This window comes from Hemitrygon akajei, chromosome 17 (genome assembly GCF_048418815.1).
Source record: "Hemitrygon akajei chromosome 17, sHemAka1.3, whole genome shotgun sequence".
NCBI lineage: Eukaryota > Metazoa > Chordata > Chondrichthyes > Myliobatiformes > Dasyatidae > Hemitrygon > Hemitrygon akajei.
This window is the reverse complement of record NC_133140.1, coordinates 91,355,179-91,378,483: the sequence shown is the minus strand read 5'-3', so window position 1 is coordinate 91,378,483 and position 23,305 is coordinate 91,355,179. Positions and strand designations below refer to the sequence as shown.

General features: G+C 44.0%; 2 protein-coding genes across 2 annotated transcripts in view; one reads left to right on the top strand and one right to left on the bottom strand.

Moving 5' to 3' along the window:
- Positions 1-4,301: 4,301 nt before the first annotated feature.
- Positions 4,302-5,445, top strand: pdf (peptide deformylase, mitochondrial). The gene is made up of 2 exons (XM_073070549.1): positions 4,302-4,882; positions 5,108-5,445. The coding sequence occupies exons 1-2, from the start codon at positions 4,318-4,320 to the stop codon at positions 5,263-5,265; spliced, it is 723 nt and encodes a 240-aa protein (XP_072926650.1). The 5' UTR covers positions 4,302-4,317; the 3' UTR covers positions 5,266-5,445.
- Positions 5,446-8,445: 3,000 nt separating this feature from the next.
- Positions 8,446-23,305, bottom strand: part of LOC140740911 (vacuolar protein sorting-associated protein 4A) — a 130,649-nt gene continuing 115,789 nt past the window's right edge. The window contains exons 8-11 of the mRNA XM_073070548.1: positions 22,661-22,742; positions 22,351-22,570; positions 20,694-20,834; positions 8,446-8,887 (exon numbers count right to left, since the gene is read on the bottom strand). Coding sequence (XP_072926649.1) covers positions 8,786-8,887; positions 20,694-20,834; positions 22,351-22,570; positions 22,661-22,742 — 545 coding nt within the window. The 3' untranslated portion in view covers positions 8,446-8,785. The remainder of the gene's footprint in view (positions 8,888-20,693; positions 20,835-22,350; positions 22,571-22,660; positions 22,743-23,305) is intronic.

The following is a 23,305-nucleotide window of genomic DNA, read 5'->3' as shown; positions in this document are numbered from 1 at the left end:
ACTGAGTCTGACCCTGTGGTGCAGAAGGATATGACAGAGAAGTGGAGAGCTGTCGTCATTGGAGATTCTATACTCAGGGGAGCAGACAGGAGATTTTGTGGATGTGAGAAGGACACCTGCATGGTTTGTTGCCTCCCGGGTGCCAGGGTCCGGGATGTCTCTGACCGGGTGCATGACATCCTGGTACGAGAGGGAAAGCGACCAGAAGTCGTGATACATGTTGGGACCAATGACATAGGCAGGAAGAGGGATGAGGTCCTGAAGTGTGAGTTTCGGGAACTAGGCAGAAGGCTGAAGAACAGGACCTCAAGGGTGGTGTTCTCAGGATTGCTGCCAGTGCTATGTGATAGTATTGGTAAGAATTGGAGGAGATGGCAGTTGAATGCGTGGCTGAGGAGTTGGTGCAGGGGACAGGGTTTTAGATTTTTGGACCATTGGGATCTCTTCTGGGGAAGGTGGGACCTGTACAGATTGGATGGATTGCACCTGAACTCGAGGGGGAGCAATATCCTTGCTGGTAGGTTTGCTAGCATGGTTCGAGAGGGTTTATAAGGGGGATGGGACCCGGAGCAATAGAGCAGTGAAAGAAGTGCATGGAGTAAAGCCAGATCTAATATATACAGAGGCTTTGAGGAAAGAGCAGCAGAATAAAGGGTATAAAGGTAGTAAGGTAGAAAGGATAAAGTGTGTGTACTTCAATGCAAGAAGCATCAGGAACAAAGGTGATAAACTGAGAGCTTGGATACATACATGGAATTATGATGTAGTGGCCATTACGGAGACTTGCCTGGCACCAGGGCAGGAATGGATTCTCAATATTCCTGAATTTCAGTGCTTTAAAAGGGATAGAGGGGGGGGGGAAGGGGAGGAGGGGTGGCATTACTGGTCAGGGATACTACTACAGCTGCAGAAAGGGTGGGTAATGTAGCAGGATCCTCTTTTGAGTCAGTATGGGTGGAAGTCAGGAACAGGAAGGGAGCAGTTACTCTACTGGGGGTATTCTATAGACCCCCTGGTAGCAGCAGAGATACCGAGGAGCAGATTGGGAGGCAGATTTTGGAAAGGTGCAAAAATAACAGGGTTGTTATCATGGGTGACTTTAACTTCCCTAATATTGATTGGCACTTCATTAGTTCCAAGGGTTTAGATGGGGCAGAGTTTGTTAAGTGTGTCCAGGATGGATTCCTGTCACAGTATGTTGACAGGCCGACCGGGGGATTGCCATACTAGACCTAGTATTAGGTAACAAACCAGGTCAGGTCACAGATCTGTCAGTGGGTGAGCATCTGGGGGACAGTGATCACCGCTCCCTGGCCTTTAGCATTATTATGGAAAAGGATAGAATCAGAGAGGACAGGAAAGTTTTTAATTGGGGAAGGGCAAATTATGAGGCTATAAGGCTAGAACTTGTGAGTGTGAACTGGGACGATGTTTTTGCAGGGAAATGTACTATGGACATTTGGTCGGTGTTTAAGGATCTCTTGCAGGATGTTAGGGATAAATTTGTCCCGGTGAGGAAGATAAAGAATGGTAGGGTGAAGGAACCATGGGTGACAAGTGAAGTGGAAAATCTAGTCAGGTGGAAGAAGGCAGCATACATGAGGTTTAGGAAGCAAGGATCAGATGGGTCTATTGAGGAATATAGGGTAGCAAGAAAGGAGCTTAAGAAGGGGGCATGAGAAGGCCTTGGCGAGTAGGGTAAAGGAAAACCCCAAGGCATTCTTCAATTATGTGAAGAACAGAAGGATGACAGGAGTGAAGGTAGGACCGATCAGAGATAAAAGTGGGAAGATGTGCCTGGAGGCTGTGGAAGTGAGCGAGGTCCTCAATGAATACTTCTTTTCGGTATTCACCACTGAGAGGGAACATAATGACGGTGAGAACAATATGAGTGAGGTTGATGTTCTGGAGCATGTTGATATTAAGGGAGAGGAGGTGTTGGAGTTGTTAAAATACATTAGGACGGTTAAGTCCCCGGGGCCTGACGGAATATTCCCCAGGCTGCTCCATGAGGCAAGGGAAGAGATTGCTGAACCTCTGGCTAGGATCTTTATGTCGTTGTCCACGGGAATGGTACTGGAGGATTGGAGGGAGGCGAATATTGTCCCCTTGTTCAAAAAAGGTAGTAGGGATAGTCCAGGTAATTATAGACCAGTGAGCCTCACTTCTGTGGTGGGAAGGCTGTTGGAAAAGATTCTTAGAGATAGGATCTATGGGCATTCAGAGAATCATGGTCTGATCAGGAACACAAAGCATGGCTTTGTGAAGGGCAGATCATGCCTAACAAGCCTGATAGAGTTCTTTGAGGAGGTGACCAGGCATATGGATGAGGGTAGTGCAGTGGATGTGATCTATATGGATTTTAGTAAGGTATTTGACAAGGTTCCACACGGTAGGCTTATTCAGAAAGTCAGAAGGCATGGGAGCCAGGGAAGTTTGGCCAGGTGGATTCAGAATTGGCTTGCCTGCAGAAGGCAGAGGGTTGTGGTGGAGGGAGTACATTCAGATTGGAGGGTTGTGACTAGTGGTGTCCCACAAGGATCTGTTCTGGGACCTTTACTTTTTGTGAATTTTATTAACGACCTGGATGAGGGGGTAGAAGGGTGGGTTGGCAAGTTTGCAGACGACACAAAGGTTGGTGGTGTTGTAGATAGTGTAGAGGATTGTCAAAGATTGCAGAGAAATTGATAGGATGCAGAAGTGGGCGATGGAGTTCAACCCGGAGAAGTGTGAGGTGCTACACTTTGGAAGGACAAACTCCAAGGCAGAGTACAAAGTAAATGGCAGGATACTTGGTAGTGTGGAGGAGCAGAGGGATCTGGGGGTACATGTCCACAGATCCCTGAAAGTTGCCTCACAGTTAGATAGGGTAGTTAAGAAAGCTTATGGGGTGTTAGCTTTCATAAGTCGAAGGATAGAGTTTAAGAAACGCAATGTAATGATGCAGCTCTATAAAACTCTAGTTAGGCCACACTTGGGAGTAATGTGTCCAGTTCTAGTCACCTCACTATAGGAAGGATGTGGAAGCATTGGAACGGGTACAGAGGAGATTTACCAGGATGCTGTCTGGTTTAGTGAGTATGGATTACGATCAGAGATTAAGGGAGCTAGGGCTTTACTCTTTGGAGAGGAGGATGAAAGGAGACATGATAGAGGTGTACAAGATATTAAGAGGAATAGACAGAGTGGACAGCCAGCGCCTCTTCCCCAGGGCACCACTGCTCAGTACAAGAGGACATGGCTTTAAGGTAAGGGGAAGGAAGTTCAAGGGGGATATTAGAGCAAGGTTTTTCACTCAGAGAGTGGTTGGTGTGTGGAATGCACTGTCTGAGTCAGTGGTGGAGGCAGATACACTAGTGAAGTGTAAGAGACTACTAGACAGGTATATGGAGGAATTTAAGGTGGGGGCTTGTATGGGAGGCAGGGTTTGAATGTCGGCACACCATTGTGGGCCGAAGGGCCTGCAATGTGCTGTGCTATTCTGTGTTCTATGTAATATTAAAAACATCCAAAATACTAATTATCGGCCTCTTCATCCACATAAAGCTCCTCAATACTCTCTGACCCCGTCAATTGGGAAGTATTCAGTGATTGTCTGTCATATATTCATGTAATTTTCCCGGTAAAACTTGTTTTATCAAGGAATCTCTCTGCAGCTGCACAACTACTTTTACCATATCAGACCTCTTGGTTTTAGTTTTAGCCCTGAGTCATCAACGACATGTCTGAAGGAACGCTGACTACCCATCATTCCAATCTTTTCTTTACTTATCCTTTGCTTTCTATCAGCTTTCTTTACTGCCTCAGCATATATTTTTGTTGGTTACTAATCAAACTGAATCTGCTTTGCCTTGATAAAATACTCACACCCTCTGAACGCCGCAACATTGTCCCCTCCAGAGTTACTGTATTTCGGTGCCGCTGCCTTATACGCTTTAATATCATGATCCTCTCCACATTTCACACATCTTCTTTTACCTCGACACGAACCAGCAACGTGTCCAAATCTCTGGCGATTATAAAAGCGTAAGGGATGTCTAATATATTCTCTAACTTGATAAGATATATTCCCAAAATAGACTCTAGTTGGGAGAACATCACCTACAAAAAACGGTACGACAGGCGAATACCGCCGGGATGGCGCAGGATTATAAATGGGTGGGGTTATTATGAGCCCTCCCCCTCCCCTCGCTTGTGGGTGGTGCTTTACCACCGTTCGATCCAATGCATGCCTCGATAACCTCCGGCGAGACCCCGCCCATCTCCGATTAGTGGATCCTAATTGGCTCGCTACCATTGACGCCACCGCTTGCAGCCATGTTGCGGTTCCGCGCGCTCTCCAGTTCCTTGCACTTATTGAGTAGAGCGTTATGTCCAGTTGCGGCCCCGGTACTCAGGTTAGGTCTCAGCCCCGGCTCAGCGCGGGGCTATAATGTGAAGCGGCGGACTTACTGGCAGGTGCTGCAGAGGTGGCTCCGCGGTACGCCGGCTCCGCCTTTCCGGCGGCCTTGTTTGGTCGGGGCGCCGGTGTTGCGCACTGTGGCGGCGGCTGTGTCCCCGGAGCAGGTTCGCGGGCCCGAAGTTCAGCGACTGGTGGCGGCACTAGTGGCCGCGCTGCGTCGGGCTGATGCGGTGGGACTGAGCGCGCCGCAGCTCGGTGTCCCCCTTCGGGTGCTGGTGGTTGAGGTGCCCGAGCGCATCGTACAGGACCAGCCGCCGCGTCTCCGCCTAGCCCGAGACATGAAAGCCGTCCCGCTCCGGGTCCTAATCAACCCGCAGCTCCGCGTCCTGGACTCACGGACCGTCCTGTTGCCCGAGGCCTGTCACAGCGTTCCCGGCTTCTCCGCCTGTGTGGCCCGGCACCGCGCCGTCGAGGTTACAGGTTGGGATCGAGCGATTGTGAGCTGGACAGGGTAGGGGAGAGTGGGTGTGGTAGGAGGGATGGGAAGGAAGGCGAGGCTGGAAATTGGGTAGCAATGGGGCGGTTTTAGTAAGGGAAGGATGGTCTGTGGGGATGGGGTGAGCGCAGGGTGTGGGATGAAGGAGATATGGGGTGGAGGGCGGTTTATGTGGGTGATAACCTAACTAACTAGCAACCCCTTGCCAGGACTGGACGAGCACGGGGAGCCAGTGTGCTGGGAGGCGTCAGGTTGGACGTCGCGGATTCTGCAGCATGAGGTGGACCATCTGAACGGGCAGCTCTTCATCGACAGGATGGACAGCAGAACCTTCCAGAACCTGTACTGGATGGAGGAACTGGAGTGAGGTGGTGGGTGGGTCATGGAAGAATCCTGATGACACCCCAATGCACTATGGCCAATGGGAAATGAGTGATATCAGCTCCTTAAATCTGCCAATACTGGGTCCTTTGGGTAATGGAAGCCCTTGTATATAATATACACTTATAGGAATGTACATGGGAAAATAAATTTTTTTTAACCTGGACAGATGATGCAGCCTTATGTTACAGAAAATGATGATGCAATTTTCCATGAAAACTGTTCAGAAACATTTTTAAGAATACAGGTGACCCTGTGTTAGCTTCATAATGGATGATTACCTGTATCCACTGAGAGCACCAATTTTGATTAACTGAAAACCTCATCATCCTCACTTGTTAATGGGTTAGGGTTAGCTGTACTTAGTGTGCAGTAGTTTTCCCAGTAACTTAACACCAGCTTTTCAGCTTGGCATGTTACTTGCCATTTATTAGTTCAAATGTTCTCAAAATTTTGCTGCATGTAGTTATGTCATCAGCTGAGTTTATTAGAATGATATACATCACAGAAACACCATCTTTGACCCATCACGCTCACATAAAACATCAATTCTTAGCCATCCTGATCTCATTTGCCAGTATCTGCTCTACAGTTGCCTTTGCCTTGGTGATCTATGTGCTTGATTAGAATGCACTGCCTGAGAGCAAATAATGATGTGAGAGCATCTCCTTCTCGGGCAGTGCATTCCAGAATCCAACCAGTCTCTGGAAAAAAAATCCCTAACATCCCTTTTTTCTTACCTATGCCCTCAAGTTTAGGTACGTCTGGTTGGGGATATTCTCTAATTACCTACACAAGTCATTAACCCTCATCATTTGTTACCCTCACCTTCATCAGCTCCCCACCCCATCCACAGCTTCTGCTCCAAGATAAACCCAGCCTGACTGTCTCCTCATAACTGAATCCCGTGCCACATCCTAGTGAATCTTTTCACACCTTCAATGCAATCACAACCTTACTGAAAGTATCCTATCTGTGCCCAAACAGGTGTTTTATAAATGTGCACGATTGTATACAATATTCACAGCCAATGAAAACCTGGATCATGTGGTCCAGCATCAGGAATCACTGAATTTATACAGAATGTGTAGAGGACAATCAGGTGTTAACTGAATTGGAAGATTTCTATTATGAGAGAGATTGAATAAGCTGTATTTGTTTTCTTTTGCCCAATGGTAGGAGTTTTAAAAATAAGACGTTATTTGTAGGAGCTTTAGAGGCAAGCTTTGTTTTAGAATCTTTGATAGGAGGTGGTGGATTCAAATCAAATCACTGTCAAAGACATCTAGACACAGTTAGACAACGTGTACAGTCTTAATGCAGGCAAATGGGATTAGTGTAGTTTTATATTTACACTAGTAATTTATAAAGCTACATTTATATCCTTATATCTTTTAAAGAGATTAAAGATTAGCTTTATTTGTCACAACATCCTGGGGATGTGCTGGGGATAGGCTGCAAGTGTCACTGTGCTTCTGGTGTCAACCTAGCATGCCCACAATTTACTAACTTGTATGGAATGTAAGGAAACTCAGTCACGGGGAGAATGTAAAAACTCCTATAGACAGTGGTAGGAATTGAATCTTGACCCTACAACTGGCTCTGTAAAGCATTATGCTAACTACTACACTATTAAGCTGCTCACTGTAACCCATGCCACCTTGTTTTAGATATTTCTGCCATGGGGAAAAAATTCTGACTACCTGCCTCTCTTAAACATCTTCATCAGGTCACTCCCTATTCTCCTCTCCTATCTGCCCAATATCAGTGAGCAGTTTACAGTGCTGCTTGACCTGCCGAGTACTTGTACTGTTTCATGTTCTTTTTAAAGTGGTGAACAAATCGGGAGCAAGATTATGCCAAATAGCCATTAAGGATGCTCCATAATTTAATAAGGTAACAGCTGTTTTGATTGTAACCTTACTTGCCCACAGTAACCTTCTAGCCACTGATTCATTAACCTCTGCTATTAAAACAGTCAGAGACTCAGACTCCATGTCTTTGCTGTTCTTGATTCTTAGTAAATCTGGAAGCAGCTGCCTCCCTCACCCCTTCTGGCAGTTCAGTTTAGATTACATCCATCCTCGATTATCTCCAATCCTCATATCCTGACCTTAAAAGTATAACCCCTAGTTTTACACAACTCTGCCAAGGGGAGACATTTACTGTTGACTGTTTACTAATTTATTACCCTGGATATATGCATCATTGTATTTTTTTATGCCTCACAATACCACTACAGTTTCGGGGACATGTGTACAATTCCCACTCACTGTTTTTAGCCATTTGCTATTAATTAGCTCATTCAAACTGAATTCTTTCCCTCTGCTGTCTTTATTCCATTCTTTATGGGAAGCACACATTTAGCTTGTTTTTTTTAACATGAAAGTGGACGGGAATTTCCAGCCTTGGGCACTTTGCATATTCTATTTCCCTTAAAATTAATCTTTTATGAATGCAATATACATGCCGGTAAAAAGTTATCAATTTTCTCATTTTATCATTTATCAATATTGACTCTTAATTGGATGTATATTCTTGCCTGAGAGTTTGGTTATCGTTGCCTGTTTTGCTATTTAGTGTTTTGAATCTTTGGAATTCTCAACCCTGGAGGGGTGTAACTGTTGTTGACAATCCTCAAATGTAAAATCCAGATTTCTGGAGACAAGGGTATCAGAGATCTTCAAAAAAGGGATGCAGAGGAAGCTGTTTTATTTGTACACTGCTGAAACCTATTCAGCTGTTATGAACAAAAACCCGAGCTCTTTCAAATTTCTGTGTAACTGACCTGATACCATTTCTGTAATTCTCCAAATACTTGTATCCTTGCAGAAGTACTTACCAGAAGTGAACATAACTCACCAGCTGATTAATATATAAAATCTAATCAGACACCCAGGCAGGTTGGAGGAGACCCTGGACTCCTCCAGATATTGGTGAAATATTCTCCTTACAGTTGTGCTGAAAGAACTTCAATCTTCCTGGAGGAGTCTGACCCAGGTTCAACATATCCTTCTTGTTTCTCCGCCCTGGAATTCTTCCTCAACGAGGAACTGTCTGTCAAAGAATAACTACGGTAATAATACCTGGCCTCCAGACTCCCTGTAACTCTGGCTGGTGGAAAAACAAAGGGAGCAGGAAAAAAATCTGTCAACCCCAAAATGAATAGGGAGCAGCAAGAAATGGTTTTATTTTAAGGCTCTCAATCATTTAATAAAAGTAAATTTCTGAACCTTTACAGAATTGGGAAAAGGTCAGTACAAAGGGCATTTCAGAACTATGATAGTGCATACAGGGACTTTGCTGCCAGAACCCAATGAACGGCACTGTCTTCAGCAAAACAAACACGGCAGCTGGTGAAATGGCAGCAATGGTGAGACTCCCCCCCCCCCTCCCCCCAAAATCTTGTGGCAATTGCACCTGAAGCTAGTTGTCACTCTCAGGCAGACAATTCTGCTCGCTTTCATCAACAGGAATCAACTGGAAGATTCAGTTTAAGTGAAGATTCAGCCTTCCTGCCCAAAATCTTCTGTAAATTTCTTCACCTTGTGAAGGTCCTCAGCATTGACAGTAGGTCGAGTGGTTGCCAGTGAACGGAGCATGTCAGCCTGAGCAAAGAAGTCAGAAAGTGCAGGGGTTAGAACCCAGACTAAGATCAAATTGTGGAGAAAGCTTGATATTCAGATAGTCATTGAAATGTACTGCACAGAAACAGGTCCTTTAGCCCAGCTAGTCTTGTGCTGAACCATTTAAACTGCTCTGGGACCATACCTCTCCATACACCATCCATGTAGCTATCCAAAACTTCTCCTAAATGTTGAAATCCAGCTTGCATGCACCACTTGCGCTAGCAGCTCGTTCCACTCTCATGAGTGAAGACTTACCCCTCATGTTCCTCTAAACTCACCTTTCAACCTTAACCCATGACTTCTTGTTGTAGTCCCACCCAAACTCAGTGGAAAAAGCCTGCTTTTATGTACCCTGTCTATACCCTTCATAATCCTGTATCCTATCAATCTACATTCCAAAGAATAAATTCTTAACCTATTTGATGATGAGAACATCTGCAGATGCTGGAAATCCAGTGCAACACACAAAATGTTGGAGGAACTCAGCAGGTCAGTCGATGTTTTGGGCTGAGATTCTTCATCAGGACTGAGTTCCTCCTAATCTTCTCAATCTTTCCTTATAAATCAGGTCCTCCAGTTGCAATAACATCCTTGTAAATGTTCTCGGTACCCTTTCAACCTTATTTATATCTTTCCTGTAGGTAAACCAAAACTGCACACAATACTCCAAATTAGGCCTTACCAATGTCTTATACAACTTCAATATCATATCCAATCTCCAGTATGCAATAGTTTGATAATGAAGGCCTTTCTTTATCACCCAACCACCTGTGATGCCACTTTGAATTTTGGTCCTGTATTCCCAGACCTCTGTTCTACTACACTTCTCAGTGCCTACCAAAGAACAAAAACCCGAGCTCTTTCAAATTTCTGTGTAACTGATCTGATACCATTTCTGTAAATCTCCAAATACTTGTGTCCTTGCAGAAGTGAACATTGTGCTTGTCTGCATTAAATTCTAACTAATGCAGATCCCTCTGCAAGGCATGTTAGTTTTCCTCACTGTCCACTACACCCCCAGTCTTGGTGTCATCTGTAAATCAGCTGATTCAGTTTACCACATTATCATCCATATTGTCGATGTAGATGACAAACTATATCGGTAGACCCAGCACCGATCTCTGCAGCACTCAACTAGTCACAGGCCTCCAATCAGAGAGGCAAGCCAATGCCTAATCCAATTTACTACCACATTTTGAAACTCTTGAGTGACTGAACCTTCTTGAACAGCCAACCATGTGGGAAATAGTCAAATTCTTAACTAAAGTAACACATACAACAAGCTGGAGGAACTCAGCAGGTCGGGCAGCATCCGTGGAAATGAGCAGTTGTTTTGGGCCGAGACCCTTCGTCAGGACTGAAAAGGGAGGAGAGGGGGCAGGGGCCCTATAAAGAAGATGGGGGGAGGGTGAGAAGGAGAAGGCTGGTAAGTGCCAGGTGAAAAACCGGTAAGAAAAAAGATCAAGGGGTGGGGGAGGGGATAGGCAGGAAAGGTGAAGAAGGAATGTAAGGGGAAAGCACTATGGGTAGTAGAGGAGGCGGAACCATGAGGGAGGTGATAGGCAGCTGGAGGAGGAGGCTGAGTGAAACTGGGATGGGGGAAGGGAATTACCAGAAGTTGGAGAATTCAATGTTCATGCCAAGGGGCTGGAGACTACCCAGATGGTATATGAGGTGTTGCTCCTCCAACCTGAGTTTGGCCATATCATGGCAGTAGAGGAGGCCACGTATGGACATATCCAAATGGGAATGTGAAGCAGAGTTGAAGTGGGTGGCAACTGGGAAATTCTGCCTGTTGTGGTGGAGGGAGCAGAGCTGCTCGACGAAGTGGTCCCCCAATCTGCTTCGGGTCTCGCTGATGTAGAAGAGGCTGCACCACCGGATGCAATAGATGACCCCAACAGATTCACAGGTGAAGTGTTACCTCACCTGGAAGGTCTGAATGGTGGTAAGAGAGGAGGTGCAGGGACAGGTGTGTTACGCTTGCAGGGATAAGTGTCAGGGTGGGAGATCTGTGGGGAGGGACATGTGGACCAGGGAGTCACGGAGGGAACGATCCCTGTGGAAAGCGGAGAGGGGAAGATATGTTTAATGGCGGAGTCCTGTTGAAGGTGGCAGAAGTTGCGGAGGATAATATGCTGGATCCGGAGGCTGGTGGGGTGATAGGTGAGGACAAGGGGAACTCGGTCCCTGTTGTGACGGGAGGATGGGGTGAGGGCCAAATTGAGGGAAATGGAGGAGATGTGGATGAGGGCATCATTGATGACGGCAGAAGGGAAACCACGATCCTTAAAGAGGACATTTGAGATGTCCTGAAACGGAAAGTCTCATCCTGGGAGCAGATGAGGCGGAGACGGAGGAACTGGGGATAGGAAATAGCATTTTTGCATTTGGCAGGGTGGGAAGAGGTATAGTCGAGGTAGTTATGAGAGTCAGTGGGTTTATAAAAGATGTCAGTGGACAGTCTGTCTCCAGAGATAGAGATTGAGAAAGGGGAGAGAAGTGTCCGAAATGGACCAAGTGAATTTGAGGGCTAGGTGGAAGTTAGAGGCAAAGTCGATGAAATTGACAAGCTCAGCATGGGTGCAGGAAGCAGCACCAATGTAATTGTCTATGTAGCGAAGGAAAAGTTGGGGAGCAGTACCAGTATAGATTTGGAGCATAGACTGTTCCACATAACCCACGAAGAGGTAGGCATAGCTGGGGCCCATGCGAGTGCCCATAGCTACACCCTTGGTCTGAAGAAAGGGGAAGAGCCAAAAGAGAAGTTATTAAGTGTGAGTGTAGTGGTGGGGGGGAACTGGTGAGGTCTATTATCAAGAAAGTAGAAAAGGGCTTTGAGGCCTTCTTGATAGGGAATGGAAGTGTATAAGGATTGGACATCCATAGTGAAAATGAAGCGGTCGGGACCAGGGAACTGGAAGTTATTGAAGAGGTAGAGGGCATGGGATGTATCCCAGATATAGGTGGGAAGGGACTGAACTATGGATGACAAAATGGAGTCCAGGTAGGCAGATACAAGTTCGGTGGGGCAGCAGCACGTCGAAACTATGGGTCTACCGGGATGGTTAGGCTTGTGGATCTTGGGGAGGAGGTAACCGAGCAATGCAGGGTGTGGGAATTATGAGTCTTTTGGCTGAGGATGGAAGATCTCTGGAGTTGATAAGTAACTAAAGTCCATGCAGACAACATCCACTGCCTTGACTTATTCAACTTTTCTGGTAACTCACTCAAAAAATTCAGTAAAATTGGTTAGACATAATCTACCATGCACAACGCCATGCTGACCATCTTTAATCAGACCATGTCTATCCAAACATTTATATATCTGCTCCCCCAGAATGTCTGACTTACACTCCACAATTAGCAGCTACAGGCTTTGTGCCAATTACAAACCCCAGGCCCCGAATGGCACCAGAAACCTCAGCAGGAAGTCTGTCAGGCCAGAGCAGGTAGGGTGAGGAAGCCTCCAAGATCCAGAACAGAATGCCCTAGATATCAGGCAAGCGTCAACTGAAGGGGCCTCTGACCTCTGAGGGAGGAACATTTTGACCCAAAGCTGATGGGAAAGTTGAGGTAAATAAAGAAACAAGTTCAGTTGGTAAAAACAGGCAGGGAGCCAGGATGGCCTGATGCAAGGCAAATGAACTCAGTATTACAACTCTTAACAGAATCAGCTAAGATGGGCAAGGCTGGCAGCCAAATGTTCTGTGGTATAGATGCTCCTGGTGTGACAGAGGTGAAGGCAGGAGAGAAGGGGGAGTAGCTTTTCATTTGGGAGAACATACTGAATATTGAAGATATTAAGGGGGGCATTATGGGTAGAAATAGGGATAATGGGATTATACTATAGTCAGTGGAATTAGAGGAGCAAATATGTTGGGAGGCCACAGGTAGCAACAGGAATAATAGGGTTTTAACTTTCCTAATATTAACTGGGACTGCCACGGTACTAAGAGATTAGATAAGGCAGAATTTGTTGACTGCTCAGGAAGGTTTTTTTTCAGGCAATGGGCCTACTAGAGGGGTTAAAGCTTGATCTCCTCTTGGGAAATGAGGCAGGGCAAGTGACTGAAGTGTCAGTGGTGGAGGGGCACTTTGGGATGATTGGCCATATTATTAGTTATGGAATAAGGACAAACCAATACCACTGAAGTCCTAAACTATTTGGACAGACGGTTAGCAGGCAAAAAGGACATTGGGCAAGTAGGAGGTTTTTAAAAGGGACATGTGGAGAGTTTAGCGTCAACATGATCCTGTTATAGTGAAGGGCAAGGCTGGCAATAGTGGGGAACCCTGGTGGATTTTGGGCTCTGGTCAGGAAAAAGGTGCAAAATGTGAGGTATAGGCATCTGGAACCAAGCAAGTCTCTTGAGAATAGAGGATGTCAAATACACTTAAGGAAATCAGGAAGCAAGAGGGGACATGAGGTGTCTTTGGCAAATGAAGTAAAGGAAAACCCCCATCCATTACATTTCTCAAGCAACTCTTTTGATCCCAGCTACCCTCATAAGTATAAACAAGAGAAAATCTGCAGATGCTGGAAATTTGAGTAACATGCAAAATGCTGGAGGAACTCAGCAGGCCAGGCAGCATCTATGGAAAAAAGTACAGTCGACATTTCAGTCGGATGTTCCAAGGGTTTCAGCCAAAACATCAACTGTACTTTTTTTCCATAGATGCTGCTTGGCCTGCTAAGTTCCTTCAGCACTTTGTCTGTGTACCTCTATAAGTATATATGGACGCCATGGTAGCTTAGCAGTTAGCGCAACACTATTACAGCTTGGGGCATGAAGATAGAAGTTTAATTCCAGTGCTGTCTGTAAGGAATTTGTGCATTCTGCCCATGAGTACAAGGGATTCCTCCCACAGTCCAAAGACATACCAGTTAATAGGTTAACTGGTCATTGTAAATTGACCTGTAATTAGGCTAGTGTTAAATATAGGTGGTTTGCTGGGCGGTGAGGCTTGTTGGGTCAGAAAAGCTTGTTCCACACAATCTCTAAATAAATAAATAATTTGAGAGCAAAATGGACAGAATACAGGACCACATTGATCCTTAGGAGGATAATGCGTGAGTGAGGTCTTAAATGATTATTTCTTGCCTTTATTTACCACCAAGGTCATGGAAAGGAAGAAACTCAAGAAAGAGGAAAGTTATGTAATAAGGAGATTGTGGATATGGTAATAAGGGATTTTAACTTCCCTACTTTAGACTGGGACTATCGTGTGTTCAGGCAGTACAGTGGTGCTAGAAAGTTTGTAGAATTTTTCTCTGTTTCTGCATAAATGTGACCTAAAATGTGATCAGATCTTCACACAAGTACTAAAACTAAATGAAGTGAACCCAGTTAAATAAATAACACAAAAAACATTTTTATTTATTGAGAAAAATTATCCAATTATGTATTTGTTGGAAAAAGTAGTGAACCTTTGCCTTCAGTAATTGGTGTGACCCCCTTGTACAGCAATAATTTCAACCAAACGTTTTCAGTAACAGTTGATCAGTCCCGCATGTCGGCTTGGAGGAATTTTAGGCCATTTCTCCTTACAAAACTACTTCAACTCTGGGATTTTGGTGGGCTTCCTTGCATGAACTGCTTGCTTCAGGTCCTTCCACAACATTTCTATAGGATTAAGGTCAGGACTCTGACTCGGCCATTCCAAAACATGAATTTCTTTTTTTTTTAAACCATTCTGTTCTTGATTTACTCATGTCTTTCATATCATTGTCTTGCTGCATCATCCAACTTCTACTAAGCTTCAGGTGACGAACTGCTACCCACACATTCTCATGTAAAATGTCCACAACACCATAAAACATAGGAGCAGAATTAAGCCATTCAGCCCATCAAGTCTGCTCCGTCATTCCACGGTGGCTGATCCTGGATCTGACTCAAGCCCATACACCTGCCTTCTCGCCATCTCCTTTGAAGCCCTGACTAATCAGGAAACAATCAACTTCTGCCTTAGGAATACGCACAGACGGCCTTCAGCACAGTCTGTAGTACAGCATTCCACAGATTTACTGCTCTCTGGGTAAAAAAAAACCCTCCTTACCTCTGTTCTAAAGGGTTGCTCCTCAATGTCTGGAGACCCCTATCAGAGGAAACATCCTCCCCACATCCACCCTGTCTAGTCCTTTCAATATTTGGTAGGTTTCATTGAGATCCCCCCGCATTCTTCTAAATTCCAATGGTTACAGGCCCAAAGCTGCCAAATGCTCCTCGTGGTAACCTCAACATTCCCAGAATGATGCTCGTGAATCTCCTCGGGACTCTCTCCAATGACAACAAATCCTTTCTGAGATTTGGGGCCCAATATTATTGACAATACTCCAAGTGTAGCCTGACTAGTGTCTTATAAAAGCTCATTATCTCCTTGCTTTTATATTCTATTCTCCTTGAAATAAATTCCAACATTGCATTTGCCATCTTTACCACAGACTCAATCTGTAAATCAACCTTCTGGGAGTCTTGCACGAGGACTCCTTTGTTCCTCTGCATCTCTGATGTTTGAACCTTCTCCCCATTTAGGTAACAGTCTGCACTATTGATCCTTTTACCAAAGTCTATTATCATACATTTCCTGACACTGTATTCCATTTGCCACTTTTTTTGCCCGTTCTTCCAATTTGTCTGTTCTGTTGCAATCAAATTGCTTCCTCAGCACTAGCTACCCCTCCACCTAGCTTCGTACCATCTGCAAACTTTGCCACAAAGCCATCAATTCCATTATCTAAATCACTGATGTGAATAGCAGCGGTCCCAATACTGAACCCTGAGGAACACCACTAGTCACTTGCAGCCAACCAGTAAAGCCCTTTTTATTCTCACGCTGTCTCCTACCTGTCAGCCATTCTGCTAACCATGCCAGAGTCTTTCCTATAACGCCATATGGTTTTATCTTGTTAAGCAACCTCATATCAAATGCCTTCTGAAGATCCAAGTAAATGGCATCCATTGCCTCTCCTTTGTCCACCGCATGTTAATTTCTCAAAGAACTCTTAGCAGATTTGTCAGGCAAGATTTCCCTTTACAGAAACCTTTGACTCATTTTATCATTGGTCTACAAGTACCTCAAAACCTTGCCCTTAATAATAGACACCAACACTTTCCCAACCACTGAGGTAAGATAACTGTCCTGTAATTTCCTTTCTTTTGCCTTCCTCCCTTCTTAGAGTGGAGTGACATTTGCAATCTTCCAGTCCTCCAGGACGATGCCAGGATCAAGTGATTCTTGAAAGATCATGACCAATGCATCCGTTACCTCTTCAGCAACCTCCCTCTGGACTCTGGGATGTAGTCCATCTGGTCCAGGTGATTTATCCACCTTAAGGCCATTGAGTTTGCCTAGCACTTTTTCCTTTTTATAGCAATAGCACTTACTCCTCCAACACTCATGGACCTCTGGCACACCGCTAGTGTCTTCCACAATGAAGACAGATGTAAAGTACTCATTATGTTCATCTGCCATTTATTTGTCCACTATTACTACCTCACCAGCATCATTTTCCAGTGGTCCAAAATCAACTTTCACCTTCCTTTTACTCATTATATAACTAAATAAAACTTCTAGTAACCTGTTAAATATCATTGGCTACTCTGCCCTCATATTTCATCTTTTCCCTTCTTATGGCTTTTTTTGGGTTGCCTTTCGATGTTTTTTTAAAAGCCTCCCAATCATCCAAACTTCCCACTCACTTTTACTACCTTATACCCCCTTCCAGAAACATAGAAAACCTACAGCACAATACAGGCCCTTCAGCCCTCTAAGTTGTGCCGAACATGTCCCTACCTTAGAACTTACTAGGCTTACCCATAGCCCTCTATTTTTCTAAGCTCCACGTACCTATCCAAAAGTCTCTTAAAAGACCCTATCGTATCCACCTCCACCACGGTTGCTGGCAGCCCATTCCACGCACTCACCACTCTCTAACTTATCCCTGACATCTCTGTACCTACTCCCCAGCACCTTAAACCTGTGTCCTCTTGTGGCAACCATTTCAGCCCTGGGGAAAAGCCTCTGACTATCCACACGATCAATGTGTGTGGCTTTTATGCAGTTGTACAAAGTTTTTTGTATCTTGGCTTTTATGCAGTTCTTAACTTCCCTTGTTAGCCACAGTTGCCTAGCCCTGCCACTTGGAACTTCTTCCTCTGTGGAACATATCCATCCTATGCCTTGTGAGCTATTCCCAGAAACTTCAGCCACCTCTGCTCTTCTGTCATCCCTGCCAGTATCCTCCTCCAATCCACCTGGGCAAGCTCCTCTCTCATGCCTCTGTAATTCCCGTTATTCCATTGTGATACGGATACATGTGACTTATGCTTCTCCCTCTCAAATTTCAGTATGAATTCAATCATATTATGATCACTGCCTCCTAAGGTTCCTTTACGTTAAGCTCTCCAATAAGATCTGGCTTATTACACAACACCTAATCCAAGATAGCCTTTCCTCGAGTAGGCTCAATCACAAGTTGCTCTAAAATGCCATCTCATAGGCATTCATAAATTCCCTCTCTTGCAATCTGACACCAACCTGATTTTCCCAATCATCTTGCATATTGAAGTCTCCAATTACAAGTGTGTCATTACCCTTATTACATGCCTTTTCCAGCTCCCTTTGCAATCTCAAAGGTTGCATGTCTTCATCCAATGTCTTCATTTTAAATTCATTGTTCCCTCAACAGTTAAAAGCTGTCCAGGCCCTGAGGCAGCAAAGCAGCTTCAAATCATGAAAGTCCTTCAACATGCTTTACAGTTGGGATGAGGTTTTGGTGTTGGTGTGCAGTGCCCTTTTTCCTCCAAATGTAGTAATGTGCATTTCTGCCCGAAAATTCAACTTCTGTCTCATGTGTCCACAGAATACTGTCCCAGAAGTACTATAAAACATCCAGCAGGTCTTTTGCAAATTTGAGACATGCAGAAATGTTTATATGGAGAGCAGTGGTTTCCTCCGTGGTGTCCTTCCATGAACACCATTCTTGTTCTTATACTTATAGGGTATTCTTATTCTTATAGGGTTTTTCTTATACTGGACACATGAACAGACACTTTAGCAAGTTCTAGAGATTTCTGCAGGTTTTTTGCAGTTACCTCAGGTTCTTTCTCACCTCCTTCAGTACTGCACATTGTGCCCTTGGTGTGATCTTTGTAAGATGCCCACTCCTAGGGAAGAGTAGCAACAGTACTGGCTTTCCTAATTTGTAACAATTTCTCTCACTGTGGACTGATGAATACTCTGTTCTTTGGAAATGCTTTTGTAGCCTTTTCCAGCTTCATGCATCTCTACAATTTTTCTAAGGTCTTCTGAAAGTTGTTTTAATCAAGGCATGGTGTACATAAACCAATCTTTCTTGAGAAGAGCAGACTCTGTCAATAACCTGACTTTGTCTGTCTTTTTATAGGACAGGGCACCTCCTCAACCTACACATCCAATCTCATCTCAATGAGTGAAACTGCTGACTCCAAACAGCTTTTGTAGAAGGCATTGCCCCAGAGGTTCACATACTTTTTCCAACACATACATGTAATACTGGATATTTTTCTCAATAAATAAAAGAACAAGTATAATGTTTTTTTTTGTGTCATTGTTTAATTGGGTTCTCTATCTAGTTTTAGAACTTACATGAAGATCAAATCATATTTTAGGTCATGTTTATGCAGAAATAGAGCGAATTTTACAGGGTTCACAAACTTTCTAGTACCTCTGTATACAGAAGGCCCTAGAAGGGAGATGACAAAGCTTGATTTATTCTTGGGGCAGGAAGACAACATCCATCATTAAGAACAATTGTCAGAAAGCTCTCCACTGCACATCTAAAGAAATTTGTAAGTGTCTTCAGTGGTCACACTCCTAAAGAAGTACAGACTGGTGTACCTTCTTTGTTACTGCATCAATGTGCTGCAATCATGTATAATTTGTTAATTCAAGTTTGTTTACTTAAGTTTGTTGTGTTAAGTCACATACAATGCTGCTGCTGAGGAAGCTAATTTTCATGGCATTCATACCATGTGTATGCCACTGACAATAAATTAGAATGATGTTATAAGAATGTGTGATTAAACTACAGAGGATGCAGAATGTCAATGCGTTTAGTTATAAGGAGAAACTGGATAGACTGAAATTGTATTCCCTGGAGCAAAGGAAGCAGAGGGGCAGTTCTTTTCCCCAGAGTTAGACCATAAGACATAGGAGCAGAATTAAGCGATTCAGCCCATTGAGTGTGCTCACCATTCCATCATAGTGGATCCTGGATTCCACTCAACCCCATACACCTGCCTTCTTGCTATAACCTTTGATGTCCTGACCAATCAGGAAACTTATCAATTTTCACTTTAAATATACCCATGGACTTGGCCTCCACAGCTGTCCGTGACAGAGCATTCCATAGATTCATTACTCTCTGGCTAAAGAAAATCCTTACTTCTGTTCTAACGGGTTGTCCCTCAATTTTGTAGGCTGTGCCCTCTGGTTTTGGACACCCCCACCATAGAAACCATCCTCCCACATCCACCTTATCTAGTCCATTCAATATTGGATAGATTTCAATGAGATCCCCCCCCCCCCCCCCATATTCTTCTAAACTCCAATGAGTACAGGTCCAAAGCCGCCAAATGCTTGTCATATGTTAACCCTTTCATTCCCGGAATCATCCTCACATACCTCCTTTGGACTCTCTCCAATGACAACACATCCTTTCTGAGATATGGGGTCCAAAACTGTTGACAATATTCCAAGTGCGGCCTGAATACAGTCTTAGCAATACCTTCTTGTTTTTATATTCTATTCCCCTTGAAATGAATGCCAACATTGCATTTGCCTTCTTTACCACAGACTCAACCTGCAAATTAACCTTCTGGGAGCCTTGCACGAGGGCTCTTAAGTCCCTTTGCACCTCTGATGTTTGAATTTTCTCTCCATTTAGATAGTAGTCTGCACTTTCGTTTCTATTACTAAAATAGATTATTATATACTTCCCAACACTTCCATCCACCACTTTTTTTACCCACTCTTCCAATTTGTCCAAGTCTGTCTGCAATTGCATTGCTTTCTCAGTTGAGCACCATCTTTCTTTGTATCATCTGCAAACTTTGCTAGAAAGCCATCAATTCCATTCTCTAAATTATTGACAAACAATGTAAAAAGTAGTGGTCCCAATACTGACCTCTGAGGAACACCACTAGTCACTGCCAGCCAAGCTGAAAAGGGTTGGAGAGGGTATAGATTTGAAGTGGAGAGGGAGAGATTTAAAGATGACCTGCGAGGCAAAGTTTACCACACAGAGAGGTGGCAGATGCCTAAAACAAGCTGTCAGCTGGGTTCATAGCAATATTTAAAAGATATTTGGACAGGTTTATGGATAGAAAAGGATGTGGGCCAAATGGGACTAGGTCAGGTAGACACCTTAGTTGGTATGGACAAATTGAGTCAAATGGCCTCCTCACATGCAGTGTAATTCTGTGATTAAGACTGAAAGAGAAATGGATGGCGTAGGAAACCATAATATTGGGAGTGAGCAGGGAGAAACATCTGATCAAAGAAGGCATAAATGCTAAATGTAAGAACTCAACAGTCTTGATACCAGTCAGTTGAAAAATAAAGTTCTACAAATCCAGCTCACTTCACACCCAGAGTTATTATTGCTAGTGTAGTCGACTGAACTGAGGGCCATGGACGGAGACACAGCAGGCTTTCTTATTCCATCGCCTCCCCTACATTCCAGGCATTATATCATTATAGTGCACAAGGCCACAGCAGAGGTGCACAACAGCTGTCTTACCATGCAAACCACAGGCTCCAGCAGCTTATCACTGGGAACATCCACCCAGGTCATCTCATTGGCAGCTGGGTCCCCAGGAGAACAGGGCGTCAAAAGGTCATCCACCATCACATTTGGGTTTGTTCTGGATGGACCTTTCATCTAATGAAGAACAGGTCAGTTTACATTACTTCAACTTAAGAGCAAAGTATCTCAATTCAATCTAAACAGGTCAGCTAGTGAAACACTGGGCTCACTGCCATCTCATCCAGCAGCTTCACATAAAAACAGGTCAAGTGAAAGGGATGTTCAACATAGTGATATGAAGAATGTATTGATCCTTTTAATTTCAAACTCTATAAAGACTTTGATTGCATGACAGAGATTAGAAGATTGAAAAGTGATAATAAATACTGAAAATTCATAGCAGGTCTGGCAGTATTTATGGAAAGAAAAACAGTTAATGTTTCAAACTGGAGACGTTTCCTCAGCTGCTGCCTGAACTGCTGGCCTTTTCAGCATTTTCTGTTTTTATTTAAATGTCTAGTATCTGCAGTTGTTTTAAATTACAGCTGAAATTTGCTAACATCTGATTTTCAAGCCTTCACAACCATCCTGGTTCAGCAATAACCAAACTACAAATCACTGTGCATCCCATGGCTTATTGTTCTGGATAAATTTCCCATGAGGGACCTTGTCAAACACCTTACTAAAATTCATATAGACAACATCCAGTTTTACCTTTGCCAATCAGTTTCATCACCTCCTTAGAAAAACTAAGACAGTTTGTAAGACATGATTTGCCCCACACAAAGCCATGCTTACTGTCCCTAAGCAAGCTATGTTTTTACCAAATGCATGTAAATCTTATCCTTAACAATTATCTCCAATAACCTCCCTAGCACTGATGAGAGGTATAGATAATTTGGAGGGTTCCTGAGAGACAGGTTTATTCCAGAGGTTTGTGGGTTTATGGCAGAACATTCCAAAACAAGTAGTTGAGGTATGTAAATTGCAAAGCTGAAAAGACATCTGGAGAGGTGTGTGGATGAGAAGGTTCAAAGGGATATGTAGGCAAATGGGATCAGTGTAGGTAGGCATCTTGGTCAGCCAAAGGGCCTGTTTTTGTGCTGTATAACACTCCAACAAGACAATGCCGAACCTAGTCAGACTGTTCTGACCTTGTCTGGAGAGGCCTTTACATCCAGCTTGTGAAGATTTGAATCTAGATCAGGATGAGGAAGTATTTCTCTTCAGCCTGTTCCTCAGCATCTGCTATCATCTTATTCAGGGGCAGAACAGGCTGAAGAGACATACTTCTTCATCCTGATCTAGATTCAAATCTTCACAAGCTGGATGTAAAGGCCTTAGATATTACCAAATTTCAGCTGTAATTAAATTTTAAATATTGCCAGACCTGTTGTGTGTTTTCAGTATTTATAATTGCATTTCAATTTTCTAATCTGTTACAAATATACCCTTTGATCAAGGTGTTCACCCTTTCTATGTTCCACAACTCCTTCACAGTTTCTGTGATGTGTGACTAACAACTGCAGCATTTTGATTTCCTAAAATCTCTGCAACCTGCACTTTTCTGATAAACCACCCAATTAATAACCTTACCCAACAAATGATTAGCCTAGGAGGGTTATATGATTCCCTATCAACCACTACTTACCTTTTTAAAATGGGTTGCCGATTGTACTTTCCTCACTGGCTGCATTAGTGCATCGCGTACAATAATGCAGATGTCTGCTCCAGAATATCCTTCTGTTTTTCTGCCAAGTTCTCTGAAGTCTGGCTCTGTGAGGCAGTGTGGGGTTGTGCCTAGGTGTATCTTAAACATGTGGATTCTTGCTGGCTCCTCTGGCAATGGGATATAAATCCGTTTCTCAAATCTTTGACAGAACAAAAAAAACTTATCAATGTTTTCACGATGGATGAAAATGTATGAAAATTCGATGTGAAATGGTACATTGAAAGCTGACCTCCTTCGAATGGCAGAATCCAGCACCCACGGGATGTTTGTGGCTCCTAGAACCAAGATTCCATCACTGCTATTCCCAACACCTGAAGGTGGTGAAATTACAGTGAATAGATCACAGAACAGAACAGTACAGCACATTACAGGCCCTTCGGCCCACAATGTTGTGCCGACCCTCAAACCCTGCCTCCCATATAACCGCCCACCTTAAATTCCTCCATATACCTGTCTAGTAGTCTCTTAAACTTCACTAGTGTATCTGCCTCCACCACTGACTCAGGCAGTGCATTCCATGCACCAACCACTCTCTGAGTGAAAAACCTTCCTCTAATATCCCCCTTGAACTTCCCTCCCCTTACCTTAAAGCCATGTCCTCTTGTACTGAGCAGTGGTGCCCTGGGGAAGAGGCACTGGCTGTCCATTCTGTCTATTCCTCTTAATATCTTGTACACGTCTTCTCTCATCCTCCTCTCCAAAGAGTAAAGCCCTAGCTCTCTTAATCTCTGATCATAATCCATACTCTCTAAACCAGACAGCATCCTGGTAAATCTCCTCTGTACCCTTTCCAATGCTTCCACATCCTTCCTATAGTGAGGCGACCAGAACTGGACACAGTACTCCAAGTGTGGCCTAACTAGAGTTTTATAGA

Coding starts and splice junctions, on each gene's coding strand:
- pdf (XM_073070549.1), top strand. CDS start 4,318: ATGTTGCGGTTCCGCGCGCTCTCCAGTTCCTTGCACTTATTGAGTAGA. Junction 4,883..5,107: donor CCGCGCCGTCGAGGTTACAG/GTTGGGATCGAG, acceptor ACCCCTTGCCAG/GACTGGACGAGCACGGGGAG.